At 38.1% G+C, this 15,313-nt stretch overlaps 1 protein-coding gene across 3 annotated transcripts in view; it reads left to right on the top strand.

Annotated features, from left to right (window-relative positions):
* Positions 1-15,313, top strand: part of LRP2 (LDL receptor related protein 2) — a 198,564-nt gene that overhangs the window by 82,175 nt on the left and 101,076 nt on the right. For all 3 annotated transcript variants that reach the window (XM_046659444.1, XM_046659443.1, XM_046659445.1), the window contains 10 exons: positions 1,231-1,423; positions 3,328-3,453; positions 4,294-4,424; positions 7,272-7,409; positions 7,768-8,049; positions 9,238-9,480; positions 10,602-10,721; positions 10,822-10,938; positions 13,397-13,774; positions 14,950-15,198. In XM_046659444.1, the coding sequence (XP_046515400.1) occupies positions 1,231-1,423; positions 3,328-3,453; positions 4,294-4,424; positions 7,272-7,409; positions 7,768-8,049; positions 9,238-9,480; positions 10,602-10,721; positions 10,822-10,938; positions 13,397-13,774; positions 14,950-15,198 (1,977 nt within the window). The remainder of the gene's footprint in view (positions 1-1,230; positions 1,424-3,327; positions 3,454-4,293; positions 4,425-7,271; positions 7,410-7,767; positions 8,050-9,237; positions 9,481-10,601; positions 10,722-10,821; positions 10,939-13,396; positions 13,775-14,949; positions 15,199-15,313) is intronic.

Below are 15,313 nucleotides of genomic sequence, written 5' to 3'. Positions count from 1 at the left end.
CCTCCCACTCTTTTACCCTCTGTCGTTAACTCATTAATCTTCAGCCAAGCTCTGGAACATGTAGAATTCTTAATCTCTCTTGCTCTCACTTCCAAGTCTTTGCTCTCCTACAGCCCCCAATTTGTTACCTCCTTTGGGAAACCTCTCCACAGCTCAAACTTGCCATATGCTCCATTCGGAATCTGCTTGCGTCCCATCCTGTGCATACCTCCATCACAGCACCCATTACTCTTTTATTTTTGACTCTTGGCCTAACTACCTCCTCCTCTTTTTCCTACTTAGTTATAAACACCTTGAAGGCAGTGTCCACACTTCTTTCAAGATGCTTCACCTCTCTATGACTCAGTTTCCTCCTCTGTAAAATAATAATAATAGTACCTACTTGTTGAGCTGTTGTGGGGATGGACGAATCCATGGAAAGTACTTGGGCCAGTTTCTGGCTCATAGTAAGGGCTCAATATAAGCTATTATTGTTAATACTATTAGCAATGTTATGTTTCCTAAATATCTAGTATGATATCTAGCACATAGAGGACTTTATTTTTACAATCTACTGAATAAGTGACTGGAAAAAGTACTAGGATTGTTTTTCTTACTTCAAAAGAAAGAGGTGTGATTGTATACTCTGATTCAGATTTTCTTTAGTGAAAAAAGAAAAAAGAGGCGAAAAGGCATAAAAATTTCAGAAAGAGGAAAGTAATCTTTTTTTCTCCTGTACCAGTTCTGATTTTCTTTCTAGCATCTTTGCTGGTCTTTTCCAAACTTGGCAACTTTGTGGCTCTGAAAGACTGCTGAGAGGGTTGGGCGTAATAGCTCAGAGCTCAGAGCTACCCCCTAGTCGTACCTGGCGGTGTCAGCTTATCAGGGCTGTCTGTGGGTGGTGTTTGTGAGTATGTGAACTCAGGTATCTTTTCTTCAGATGTTCTGCAATAAGAATTTTTTTCTGGAAGGTTGAACAAGGGAGTAAATCCAGGCCATACCACTCCTGGTTCTATTTATCAGCATCATATCTATTCTTTGAGATCCAAACTTTGGCGGGGATGGATAGATTCTAAGTTTATCTGATGTTGTTGCTGAGCAGTTTACAGTTGTTTTATTTTTTAAAGAATTCCACATGTATTACTGAAATATGCTCTAATTCTGACACAAAATGTAAATATGTAGTATCAGGAAAATGTATGTCTCATAAAGTGAGCTGAGTTTAAACCACGTCCATATTTTAACTCATAGGAAGAGAAGTTGTCACAGCGTCCATGGTGGAAGGTGTCGAAAGTTTGAGTTTTGACTGGATTTCAAAGAATCTTTATTGGACAGAGGCTTCCTACAAGAGCGTCAGTGTCATGAGGCTGGCTGATAAATCGAGACGTGAAATAATCAAGAATGTAAATAACCCACGATCAATCGTGGTTCATCCTATTGCTGGGTGAGTATGTTCACGTCTTTTAAAATTATTGAAAAGTAATGCCGTAGGGATTTGGCAAGTTCAGCAAATAGAAGATTGAACTACACAAATTGAAATCACCTTAAATTTTATTCCTTTAGCATAAGATTGAGTAATCACTTTCTCTCCTTCAAAAAAAATTTTCTGCTTAGTTTCAGCTTTCCCTGTCTTCACTGGGTGTGGTTTTTTCCACAGTCGCAGAGGACCAAACCATGTGCTACAGATTCAGTGGGGAAGGAATGAATATGCAGCAGAATTATCGGGAGAGACTCAGATTCTTTCCTTGATTTAATACGTTGATATAAAGCTTAGCAAATTTGTTCAGTAGTTTTCAGAATAAAAAGTCTTTCAGACCATAGACAAAGTTTTCTGTTTAACTGTTCCATAATTGGTAGCGTTGGACAAGAAGAGACAGAATGGTTCACACTATTCCTTTCAGGTTCTTACCTTCCTTATTTAAATATGTTTAATAGCTAATATGTTTATTTAGAACAAGTCTGAGCTAGGTAGTTGTATTTGAATGGAATAGTAATTAAAAAAAGATGACTGGTAATTCACTAAAACAATTCACTGAGGACACATAGTAAGCACTTTACAGATATAATCTCATCTAATCCAAAAGTTAGTTTGTGACCCAGGTATATATAATACCTGTTTTAGAGATAATGAATCTGAGGCTCAGAGAGATAAAGTAACTTGCCCAAGGACACACAGCTATTAAACAACAGTTAGTATTCGAATTCCGGGCCTGTCTGACTGCAAAGCCTGTGTGTCTAACAACTCTGTGTGCTACCTCTGGAGTGTTTATTTTATATTTTATTTTTCTCCTCGTGAAATAATATAAGAAACATTTTAAAACTGACGATATTATTGATAGGAAATTTTATTGCCCTATAGAGAGTTAGACAGTTGATTTTCTAATGAATTTATCTTAAGCTAAATCTTTGGGATTTGGTTTTAAAAAGCCATAAAATTTGTTTCCTAATGACTCCTTCATTTAAAGTAATATGAAGTCACATTTCAGAAAGTTACCTTTTGGAAAAGACTAATTTTAGTTCCTAAGGCTTATATGAAAGAGAAGTTTTTTTTCTTCCTAGACTTACCTTTTTGTCACTCCTCAGAATAAAAAAGATGCCTCGGGTAAGATATTGTTTAAGAGTTATGTTGATTTGGATGCATTCTTCATCAAAGATGTAAAGCTGAGTGCAAATTTTTCAGCTCCTTGTGGAAGATGAATAAAGAGCAATCTGGTGGATCCAGAGAAAAAGAGAGGGATTAAAATCTGTTTCCTTGTTCACAGTTTATTATTTCCTTTGAACAACATGGAGTATTGAAAATGTAACCTGAACTGAGTCTTTTTAATGAATCTACTTGATGACAATAGTTTTAGGTCCTAAGTTCAACATGATGGTCCTATGGTTTGGATGCCCATTTTAATGGCATTTGTATTTATTGCTTTGGTTATATGTTGATAACTGAACTTTTAATTAAAAATTATATCAGGGCCTGCCCATTGGTTAAATTCTTGCGCTCCACTTGGCTGGCCCCAGGTTCATAGGTTGGATCCTGGGCACGGACCTGCACACCACTCATCAAGCCATGCTGTGGTGGCATCCCATGTGCAAAATAGAGGAAGATTGGCAACAGATGTTAGCTCAGGGCCAATCTTCCTCACACAAAAAAATAGATAAATAAAAATTGTCAGTTGTACACTAAATCTCCTTAATAAGCAGGTTTTTTTCCCTCCTGTATAAGCCCAATAACATATACAGAAAATGAAATTAGTTCCAGCAAGTCTCTGGAGAATCTGTGTTTGTGCTAAACCTCTCTGAGTCATGTCATTTGTCTCAGTGTTAACATCTTTGATTTATTACCTCTTTTTCTAGGTATATATTCTTTTCTGATTGGTACCGTCCTGCTAAAATTCTGAGAGCCTGGAGTGATGGATCTAACGTTGTACCTATAGTAAATACTACTCTTGGATGGCCCAATGGGTTGGCCATTGATTGGGGGTAAGTAGGAATCATCCCAAATTGCTGAGTTCCCACTTACTGTGGAAGACATGAGGCAATATGTGGAAATAGGAAGGAGTGAGGAAACTGGTACTGCTTGCCTTCAGATATTTTTACATTGTTGGTTGGCAATGGGAGAAGGATGTAGAATGATATAAGAACACAAAGAACACAAACGTGGTTGGCTAGCTTCCACTGGGATGAAAACTAATGGATTCATGAACATTCTGAGGAAATTGCTAGAAGAAGTAGAATGGTAGGACCTCGTGGAAGGTCAAGATGGAGGAGGCAAGACCCAAACTCCAGTAGAAGTAGGCTAGGGATTGGTGAAGTGCAGGTCATGTGTCATTTTTACGTGGGGCATGTTGAGGATAGAAAGTCCTTGTCAATTAACCAACAAATGTATAGTTGTCTATGTGCACTCTGGGAGAATTTTTGAAGTATAAGATATTGTTCTCGAGAAATTGATGATCTATCTAGGAATATAGGAAAAAGTAACGGGGTAAATAACCTTGTAGTTTATAGGATAGATAAAAGGAAGAAATATATTTAACTTTTTAAACATAGATTACTATCTATTATTCTGAACATGTTCATTTAATTCCTAACTTGAAGGTAACATTTCGAGTTTTCTAAGACAATTAATTGAAAATTACTTCTTGAAAGTAGCTATATCTTTCTGGGGGGGATCATCAAACTTTAAACTTTTTCATGAGTATAATTTAAGTTTTAAAAACATTGTTTAATAAGTGTCATTGAACATACTGTTTTTTGAATGCCCTCAGTGTAAATGGTAATTTGCTAGTTTCTGAATAACAGATCCCTATTTTATTACTTTAGTGCTTTACGATTGTACTGGGTAGATGCCTTTTTTGATAAAATTGAGCACAGCACCTTTGATGGTTCAGAAAGAAGAGCCCTGGGCCATATACCGCAGATGGCACATCCATTTGGACTTACTGTCTTTCAAGGTATGTTTTGAAGCAATAAAAGTGTGTGTTGTTTTTATACTTTGCAAGTTGTAACAGTAAAGATTCATCCTCATTTGGCAATCTCACAATTCTAGAAAAGCTGGTCACTTGAGAAGACAAAAAATTAAAACGGTGCTATTATGTATAGGCAAAACATTTGGTTTGTTGACTGAATATTTGACCATTAGAATATTTTTTTTGTTTTAGACATTTTTAAATAATAATATCAATAACTTATATGGGTATAGTACTTTGTAGATTACACATATTATACAATTGAACATGCCAAATTTTCTGTTATATAAATATCACAGGAAGAAATAGTAAGTTACTGCCTTCATCATTTTCAAGAATAAAACAGCAAGAGCTGTTTCCAGTAACTATTGTAACTTTTTTTTTTTGTGAGGAAGATTGGCCCTCAGCTAACATCTTTTGCCAATCCTCCTCTCTTTGCTTGAGGAAGATTGTCGCTGAGCTAACATCTGTGCCAATCTCACTCTATTTTATGTGGGACGCCACCACAGCGTGGCTTGACAAGCAGTGCTAGGTCTGCACCCGGGATCCAAACCTGTGGACCCTGGGCTGCTGAAGCAGAGCATGTGAACTTAACTACTATGCCATTGGCCAGCCCCAGAGTTTTGTTCTCTGATGTTTGCAAGAACCTAGTTAGAATCCTTGTGGAAAAACTATTATACATATTCATCAACTCTATACTCACTGGATGTCTCTGAAGCTTTTTAGTCACAATGTTGGGTAACTGACATCATCTTTGTTACATAGAAATGTTAGGATATGGCTTATGAAGACTACCAAGATGTAGTTGTTTTTTCATCAACCTTTCCAAATAATTTAATGCTACTAGTAAAGGTTGCTGGGAGCATAGAATTCTGGGAAACTACAGCAACAACCGTCACACCAATATATCAGTTTTCCTTCTCTCAACTCCCCTCTTGAGTGTAAGCGTGCTGTTGTCAGTGGAGTTACCGGAATTAAGAATGTAGTCTGGCACCATGAAACAGGTGGTTTGTTTATTCTTGAAAACAGGGTGTCTGTGAATGATTGTATAGCTTGTGCACTGCATAAAAGTGCCAGGCCAAGAGGATGAGGGGAGGCTGAAATCCACCCCAGTTCTCCTTGACAAACTATAGTTAATCCAGTTAGAGGGCTGCCATTTTGTGATCCATCAAAGGCTCTGTGCATGTGATAGTTGTGTCCCTGGTTGAGACCTCCTACCCTGAATAATTAGCATAGTGCTTTAAAAAACTAGATACTAACTATAAATCAAAGACTTTCTCACACGCATATAGTGTGGAATGAATAGCTAGTAAATATAGTGCATATTTCATCCCGCTCTCTGTTTATCTGTGGAGGAGTGCATGGTATTTTAAAATATTTTAAAAATGCTCTTGTGAGATTTTTGATGAGTCAATTATACTCATCCCCCTCCCCCAATTCATTCACTCCCTTTTCACTAATGATGTCAGACACATACTATTTGCTGTCACATTGGAACATTAGAAGAACGTTAAATTTTCTCTGCTCTTTGCTGAACTGTTTTGGGATTGGGTAAAAATGCAGTTTCAGTATCTTTGGTTTCATCAGTATGAAAAAAATTTGAGTGCACACCCATGAGAGCAACACAACCTTCCAAAAATAATAATAATTGTTTCTTCCAACACTGCCCTTCATGATGAATTTCTTATGGAAAGTTGTTTTATTGCACAACACCGTGGAAATTATGTATCTTCTTAATGAAAGGCTACATCTGCTTGGCTGTCTGCATACCACCCAGGACTAAAAGGTTTATTAAACTCCTTATCTATTTAAGGTTAGTAAGATATCTTCGTGAGTGGTGAGACTGAGATTGCCAGTCAGTCTAGATAAGATTCAGTGAGTCGAGTGACTGATTAGTCATTGATTAGACCATAGATAAGGAAAACCGGCCCAATGATAAAATGTGTGACATCTTAGGCATTTTCTGGTTAGTTGGAATTTTTAGTTAGTTAAGCTGTTGTTAAAGAGATAATCTACTTTGATTCAATTCTTTCTTTTGAAAACTCTGTATATGTCTTCATTCCTGCTCCAGTAGCTAGTATGAAGGGACCATGATTAAATTTTTAATGTCTAGATTCTTACATTCTAACTATCTTTCATTCTAACTATCTTACTGTTTAACTATCTTACTATTTTGAGCTTCATGGAACATTGCTGTGGTTGTAGGTGTAGGCACACTTCTGTGGATAGTTTTCCTGATCCTCAAACATATACTGAAAGTTCCTTTCTGGACTGGATCTGTACTTTTCCTTCTCAACAGCTTCTTATTAAAGTTGAGTATAAAAATTTTTTTAATGTTCTCATTAAGACATCGTATATGGAATGTTTGACCTGGAAGGGAACTTAAAGGTAATTTAGTCTATTTCCTTAATTTTACTAGAAAAATGAGCCCCCACACAGTTAAGTGTTTGCCTAAGAGCACTTCAGCAGGTTAGTGCTTTAGCTGGGATAAGAACACAGTCTTATGAGACACCATCTAATGCTCTACAGAAGAATCCTGAGATTTTTAAAATTTTTATTTTTACCACTAAAGTCTAAACCTAATTGCTATTAAATGCCATCACAGTACTCCATACACACTTGCCTGAACCAAGTATTATTAAATATATAGGCTTCTAAAGAGTCATTTCTAGAGAGTAACAAGTCATGGAAAATGATTGCAGAAACCTATTACAGATATTGATGGAAGAAGCTTCTCACATTTGCAAGAAGCATTACGAATCTATTGCATTTTCCCAAGTGATTTAAAAGCGAGCTGTGAGAAAAATACTAATCACCTGTGTTTCTTCATAGATTACTTATTTTTTACTGACTGGAGATTGGGTGCTATTGTTCGAGTCAGGAAAACGGATGGTGGAGACAGGACAGTTATTCGAAGTGGCATCAGTAAGATAATGCAAGTGAAATCATATGATGCTAACACCCAGACTGGTGAGTGAGATTGCCAAGTTCTTTTATATGGAGGTATTTATTTAATATGGTGGCTCCTTTTCTCCTTAAAGTATATATTGCTCCTGAAAATTTTATATTCCTGTCACTCAGATAGTTTAATAGTGTTAAGACTTAAATTCTGCTAACTCTAAAAGTGTTGTTGGGAAAAACACATTGTAGCACTTCTCTGTATTCAAACTGAATGTTATATTTGGCATGTTGATTTCCAAGAGGAAGCTATCTTTTAGTATTGGGTCTGAAATATGTCCTTTCCATTTGTTTTTCTTCACAAACCAAACCTGTGATCAACCTAATGGAAATATGCGTAGCTCACCATTTCAGGGCGTTGCTTTTTCAGGTTCTAACTACTGTAATCGACCCACACATCCGAATGGCGACTGCAGCCACTTCTGCTTCCCAGTGCCAAATCTCCAGCGGGTCTGTGGTTGCCCCTATGGAATGACTCTGACTTCTAATCACTTGACATGTGTGGAAGACCCCTCCCATGAACCACCCATAGAGCACTGTGGCTCTTTTTCTTTTACCTGTAACAATGGCAGATGTGTACCTACTTACTACCGCTGTGATGGAGTTGATGACTGCCATGATAACAGTGATGAGCATCTATGTGGCACATCTAGTAAGTAGCTTATACACTGGAGGTACTTCCTGGGATGACTAGAACAGGGAGAGGTGGGCTTTAAAAAAAAAAATCTTGGGTTATCTCGATGGGAAAAAATATCTTTTAAAATTTCAGATGTTTGCGTACTCCAAAGGCTGTTAGAAAGCTAGACAATAAATACCATTCATAGATAATGTTACAAAGGATTTCTAGTGTTGATTTGGACTATCTTCAATAAAATTTCTTTCTGACATTGGCTGTTTGGACCAATGCAGTCATTACATCTTGGCAAGTCCCTGAAAAAGTCAAATAAAAATAAACTGGATATAGTCTTTAGTATCTGAGAGAATAGTATCACAGAATAGATATTTGCAATAACAGCTTTTGAAAATCTCGTGGACTATATTCCTTTTTCCCTCTTTGGTGTGAAATGAATTAGGGGTGAAATGGTGGTTTTAACCTTTACATTTTTCTTTTGATGGTAGTCCAGTCTGTAAAGTTTGGAGCTTAATCAATTCTACTGCAGAAGAAAAAAGTATTCCATTAAAAAAAAAAGATAGAGGACAGTTGAAATCTCAAAAATCTCTATTAAAATGAGATTAATAGTAATAATAACCTGTCTTTTTGAAGAGAAAGAAGAGTGATAGATTTGAAAATAGAAATGCCCACTTGTACATTTTTTTTGAAATTTCTAAAATTTTCTTCCTTTTGAATATTATCTTTCTGTTTCTAAAAGTGCAGATTTTTGCCTGAATATTTTATCAACTTGCACTTTTCAAATGACATATTTTCAGGATTTCTGTAAACTGAGTTTGAAATTGTGATTGGAGGAAGTACAGCTTAGAAGTAAAGGATGGGCCTTAGAATCACACCAACGAGAGCTTGAATCTTGGGCAGATTCCTAAAACTCTCAGAGCCTCGGTTTCCTTGTCTATAAAATGCAGATAATTGTATGTACATAACAGGATTCTTAGGAGGGGCAAGAGAGAAGGAAATATATAAAACACTCAGAAAACTGCCTGTTTTATGATAATTGCTAAATAAATACCAGTCAATGATGATGATGATGACGTAATGACTTGCACATTTCCATTTTGTATAATGCTCCCATTGAAAAAGGAGAAGAATCAGGCCTTTACAAAGTAAGAACTCATTTAAAAGGCTGTAAAAACAAGTGTCTTCATGACCAATTTGTTTCTGTTGTAGATAACACCTGTTCACCTTCAGCATTCACCTGTGGCCACGGAGGAGAGTGCATCCCTGGACACTGGCGCTGTGACAGACACGCTGACTGTGTGGATGGCAGTGATGAGCAGAACTGCCCCACCCAAACCCCCACTTCCTGCCCTGCATCCTCCTTCACCTGTGATAACCACCACTGTATCTCAAGGAACTGGGTCTGCGACACAGATAATGATTGTGGGGATGGATCTGATGAAAAGGATTGCGGTAAGTTTTGAACTGATTTCTCCTAAGTCAGCCTAGTAAATAGATTTGAACAATCAGTAGGGCTTGCTCACTAAGGCTTACACAATTTTCATCGTATCTTAGCCACTTCTATTCTGTCTATCAATCCCTGTATCAGTATGCTATAAGAGCAAAGACAGGGGAACTTAGAGTCCTCCTAAATAATGAGTTTTGTTGAAGCAAAACAGAGACTGTCTCTGATGTCTAACATCCAGATAGAAACTTAAAAAGATGCTTTAACTAACTATGCAGATATTTAAAACAAATTTGTTTTTTTTTCTAAATCATATAAACACATCTAGACATATGGCTATTGGTTTTTCTTTTCCTATTATACAGGCAAAAAGGCAATAGAATAAAGAGGCACAGAACACTTAAATTTCCGTTAATCTTACCCACCTGCTTTTCATCTTGCCAGTTCTGATTTCCTGTAGGTTGTTTGTTTTCATGTCTGCAATAATAGTTTAAGGTGGAGCAAAGTTCCCTGAACTAAGTTCTAATCTCAGTTGCATGACTAGGCAAGTCACTTTTCTTCTGGAATTAGATGAGCTTTAAGGTTCCTTCAAGCTTTCACATTCTATGAGTCCGTATTTAATATAACTTCATGTTGTGGATGGGGCAGCCAGCACATCTGGCTCTAAAGCTGTATCTCTTGAGCAAGGTAGAACCCTGGATTTTAGAATTGTTCTGCTTAGACTTTGGATTAAATCCAGTTATCATGATCTCTGTCTACACTGCTGCTACCAGGCATGTGGCTCGTGCCAACCATGCTGCCTAGTTGGGCTCCATTGCTTCGCTCTGGCGTAGAGTCATGGACTTAATAGAATTTATGTGGTGTAGTACTGTCCAAGCCCGTGAGGCTCACTTTCTAAGTGTGGTCTATTTTTCAAGGTGCATTACAGTTTATTCCCGTTTCTTAAAACTGTCCTAGCTTTGAGTGCTCTTGCTTGGCTGGCTTTGGCAATGTGGCTGATTTGAAGGAATTTTGAACACGTGTACAACTGAGATAACTTACGTATTTCCTTAGCATTTTTCAGTTTAGCTCTGGTACACGTTGAACAAGAAATAAACTGTTATTTGGTTTTGTTTTTGGGTGACATTAGAACTTCCAGAGACATGCCTACCTACCCAGTTTCGTTGCCCTGGGCATCGATGTATTGACCTATCTTTTGTCTGTGATGGGGACAGTGACTGTGTTGATGGATCTGATGAGCAGGCTTGTTGTAAGTGGATTGCTTTATTTTGATTCATATTTAGAAAAATCTCGGTTTTAGTCATTTTCTCCTTGAGCTAACTTCTAATGTTTTTCTCTTTCATTCTTAGTTATTAATTGTACCGCTTCTCAGTTCAAATGTGCCAGTGAGAATCGGTGTATTAGCAACGTGTATCACTGTGATGGTGTTTTTGACTGCACTGATCACTCTGATGAGTCAGACTGTTGTAAGTACCATATACCCAGCGTGTTTCAGGTAAAGGAATCATTTCATTTTTACTAGGATTGATATTACCACAAATTTTCTCTAACTCAAACTGGAGGGAAGACAGCCTAAATTACAAAGTATTCTCAAAAGAATGCAGTATGGAACATGCAATAAAGTTGACCAGCTATTACTAAATAATGATTTATAATATGTGAGACAAGTGATTGGATACATGGGCACTTTCAAATAGTCTCTTAGGTAGATTAAATATTTCTTAGATATTTTTGTTCTCCCTACTAGTTTTTCCTGGGACATTTCAAATTAGTGGGTTTCAAATTTTTGAGGCTTACCATAATAAAGATACTTTAATGGTTTCTTTACTTTTTAATTTTATTTATGTGTTTATTTTGAGGAAGATTAGCCCTAAGCCAGTATCCACTGCCAAACCTCCTCTTTTTTGCTGAGGAAGACTGGCCCTGGCTAATCTCAGGGTCCACCTTCATCTACTTTATATGTGGGATGCCTGCCAGAGCATGGCTTGACAAGTGGTGCCATGTCCTCACCCAGGATCCGCCGAACCGGCGAACCCTGGGTCGCTGAAGCAGAACGTGTGCACCTAACCACTGCGCCACCGGGCCGGCCCCTGGTTTCTTTAAAATCTAAGTAGGGAGGTCAAATCATAATATAGCTATGGTATGGAATGGTGCTTGATATTGATACTAATGAATTCATTTTTTTAGTTATTATTTATTGAACGTCTGCTAAGATGCTATACATGGTTTTTGTGCTTAGAGTCTGGTAAGAGAATTAGAGAAGGTAAGAGACAATTAAAGCAAGGTAGACAGTTACAAGGACCTTAAAAATGATACAGATAAAATTCTTGGAGGTTCAGAGCAAAGAAATTCCTTCTAGCTTGAGGATTCAAGGAGGATATAAATTTGATGAACCCATAATCTCCACAGGCTGGAGGTCTATAATGGATATGATTTATTCTTGCCCACTTTTTGTGTTAAATAGATTTTAGACTTGTAAAAAATGTCAAGAGGTGGTCATTTGTTTGAATAATGATATTTGAATCATAAAAAGTAGGTTTCTATCAATTTTGCTCCCCAATCAGAAGTGTTTAAATCTATGCATAAAAAAAAAAGTTAAATAAAATGCTTACATACTTTATAGGTTTATACAGCACTCAGAAATTCTTTTTTTCCCTCTTTTTCAAAGATTGGCACCTGGGCTAACAACTGTTGCCAATCTTTTTTTTTTTTTTTTCTGCTTTATCTCCCCAAACCGCCCCTGTACACAGTTGTATATCTTAGTTGCAGGTCTTTCTAGTTGTGGGATGTGGGACGCCACCTCAATGTGGCCTGACAAGCGGTGCCACGTCCGCGCCCAGGCTCCGAACCCTGGGCCGCCGCAGCGGAGTGCGTGAACTTAACCACTCGGCCATGGAACTTAACCACTCGGCCACGGAGCCGGCCCCGCACTCAGAAATTCTTAATCACTGATTTTCCTGTTTCACATTGAAAACATGGAATGCTGCTGCGATGATCTGGAGTTACACTGCCAATGGCCACTAACTTGCTGTTGCCTAATGAGGTTTCTGGGTGGCAGTTTGGGTTTACCCCTGTGAAATAGGGAAGCATTCTTATGTATTTCTCAAGTATTGCTCAATGAATAGTGGAAAGTTTGCAATGATTTAAAGATTTACTTTCACTTTTGTTTATTTAATGTGTGCGAGTTTCATTGGGTATATTCATTTGAGGGAAAATTGTAACATCCAAACAGATGATGTTAATCACATTAATTCAAAGTAACCAAAGCTGTTTAAGCTGTGTTGAAATGCTATGGTGATTCTTTTGTGTGTGTGTGTGTGTGTGTGTGTGTGTGTGTGTGTGAGAGGAAGATTGGCCCTGAGCTAACGTCTGTTGCCAGTCTTTCTCTTTTTTGTTTGAGGAAGATTGGCTCTGAGCTAACCTCTGTGCCAGTCTTCCTCTATTTTATGTGGGATGTCGCCACAGTGTGGCTTGATGACCGGTGCTAGGTCTGCGCCTGGGATCCGAACCTGCAAACCCCGGGCCACTGAAGCAGAGCATGAGAACTTAACCACTATGCCACTGAGCCAGCCCTGCACTGGTGATTCTTAATAAAAGACAGACAGATTTTATTATTTAATCTGTAATCGAATGAACATTAGAAATGCAGGAAACAATTTTCTTTTGACTCAGGAACTTATCTTCTATTTAGGAGTCTTGCGTACTGTTCTTTGTTGTCATATCCACAAATCAGACAAATATTGAAATTTCTGTGTACCACATAGAGAAGACCCTATTGCATTTTATATTTTAATATTGTATTTGTCCTAGTCATTATTATAAATCTACCATTGATCCAAAATCATTTCCTCTGGACCGAGGAATTATATAAAAGAGATTATGAATTGCATTCGCAAGCCCATTTTCCCCATGCTTTTCTTTTAGCAACCAGGCCTTCTGGTATGTGCCACCCAGATGAATTTCAGTGCCAAGCAGACGGTACCTGCATCCCGGGGAGCTGGGAGTGTGATGGGCACCGAGACTGCATCTCTGGATCTGATGAGCACCAGGGCTGTTCCCCCAGAACCTGTCCTCCATCTCATTTCCTCTGTGACAATGGGAACTGCGTCTACAAGGAGTGGCTCTGTGATGGGGACAATGACTGCAGGGATATGAGTGATGAGAAGGAATGCCCTACTCAGGCCTTTCACTGTCCCGTTGGGCAATGGCAGTGCCCTGGACATAGCATCTGTGTGAATCTGAGTGCGGTGTGTAATGGCATCTCTGACTGCCCCAATGGGACAGATGAGTCCCCACTTTGCAGTAAGTTTCCTGATCACAGTTTATTGGCCATAAATTCATTCTGAGCAGTGGGCTGCTATGCCTCACCATTGTCACAGTCACCATGTAGCTTTTGAGGAAGGGATTTCAATTCCTCTCTGAATTCAAATCTGTGTAGGGATAATCATCCTGGAATTCAAATAAATCATCGCTGGATAATATTTCTCATTAAATCCTTTGCACTTGGTTCTGTGTTTTTACTTCTTTTTATGTCATTGTTTAGAAAATTTGAGGCTGTTAGATTGTCAAATTAAATTTGGTTCTGTTGGTAATGTGCTCATAAGTTTTTCTAACTTTAATATTTTCTAATTTCAATCAGAACTTGCCACAAAACAAATGAAGTCCGGGGATTTGTGTGTGCTGTGATTAAAATCTTGTGATTGGCATGTAATCCTAATTACTGTCCTTTCTTTCTTTCCTTTTTAATCAATGCTCACTCTCAGATGAACCCCAGCCAGGTATGATTGCAAAGTATTTTAGATCCTTACGATTTTATATGTGTTATGTTTGTGCCAAAAATGTCCTAATCATTTTGACTTACTTCCCCTTCTAGTGCATGTTTTGTATCATGACTCTCGTAAATAATTTAGAGCAAATGTAGAAATAGACATCCTCAGGCGTATGAGCTGGCATTCCCGTTTTGTCCCTGACGTAAGGAAGGATGGCGTTCTAGTGGATCAATGCCGTCTCATGTTCCAATTGCCTTTCCCTTTCCATTTATTCACTTTCATAGACCTTCCAGCCCTTGCTCTTAAATGTTAAAGTCATATGTTCTGTTTCTGTGTAGGTAGAAGAATGACAGGAAGCAAGTGCGAAGTAATTTAGGTCTTTTTGTATGTTTTATCAATGACAGTTATGTTTCTTGATGTCAACAATACTTCCCCAAGTTTCTCTCATCTCACTAAATGGAGTTATCATAGAGGAATGCAGTGAAAAAAGTGGTCCAAGTCCTGTGGATATGAAGGATAGTAGAGCCTCAGGCAAATCAGAGCAGACACTGAACAGCTTGTAGAGCTCATCCAAGTGGATGTTGCTCTTAGCTCTTACCTGGGTATTATGTGCAAGGTGGCCTGAGACTGTTTGACAAATATCACAATAGAGTGAACCAAAAAAGCAAAGATTCCTGACTTTTCCATGATTCTCTTTCTTTATTCTAGACCAGGAGAGCTGCTCAGATTCCAATGCTGGCTGTACACACCAGTGTATTCAAGGGCCCTTTGGGGCTCAATGCCTGTGTCCATTGGGATTCCTGCTTGCCAATGATTCTAAGACCTGTGAAGACATAGATGAATGCCAGATTCCAGGCTATTGTAGCCAGCACTGTTACAATATGAGAGGTTCTTTCCGGTGCTGGTGTGATAAAGAATATATGTTAGACACTGATGGGAGAACCTGCAAAGTTACAGGTAATGACTGAACTTGAAAGTGAACTAACTCCAGCTAATTTAACAGAACACCCTAGAGCTTAAGATCAGATGTCACATGTAGGCATTTGACAATGTTGGTTAAGAGTCAAATGGA

This window comes from Equus quagga, chromosome 4 (genome assembly GCF_021613505.1).
Source record: "Equus quagga isolate Etosha38 chromosome 4, UCLA_HA_Equagga_1.0, whole genome shotgun sequence".
NCBI classification, from domain to species: Eukaryota; Metazoa; Chordata; class Mammalia; order Perissodactyla; family Equidae; genus Equus; species Equus quagga.
The sequence above is the reverse complement of the archived record's forward strand: the minus strand, read 5'-3'. Positions and strand labels throughout refer to the sequence as shown.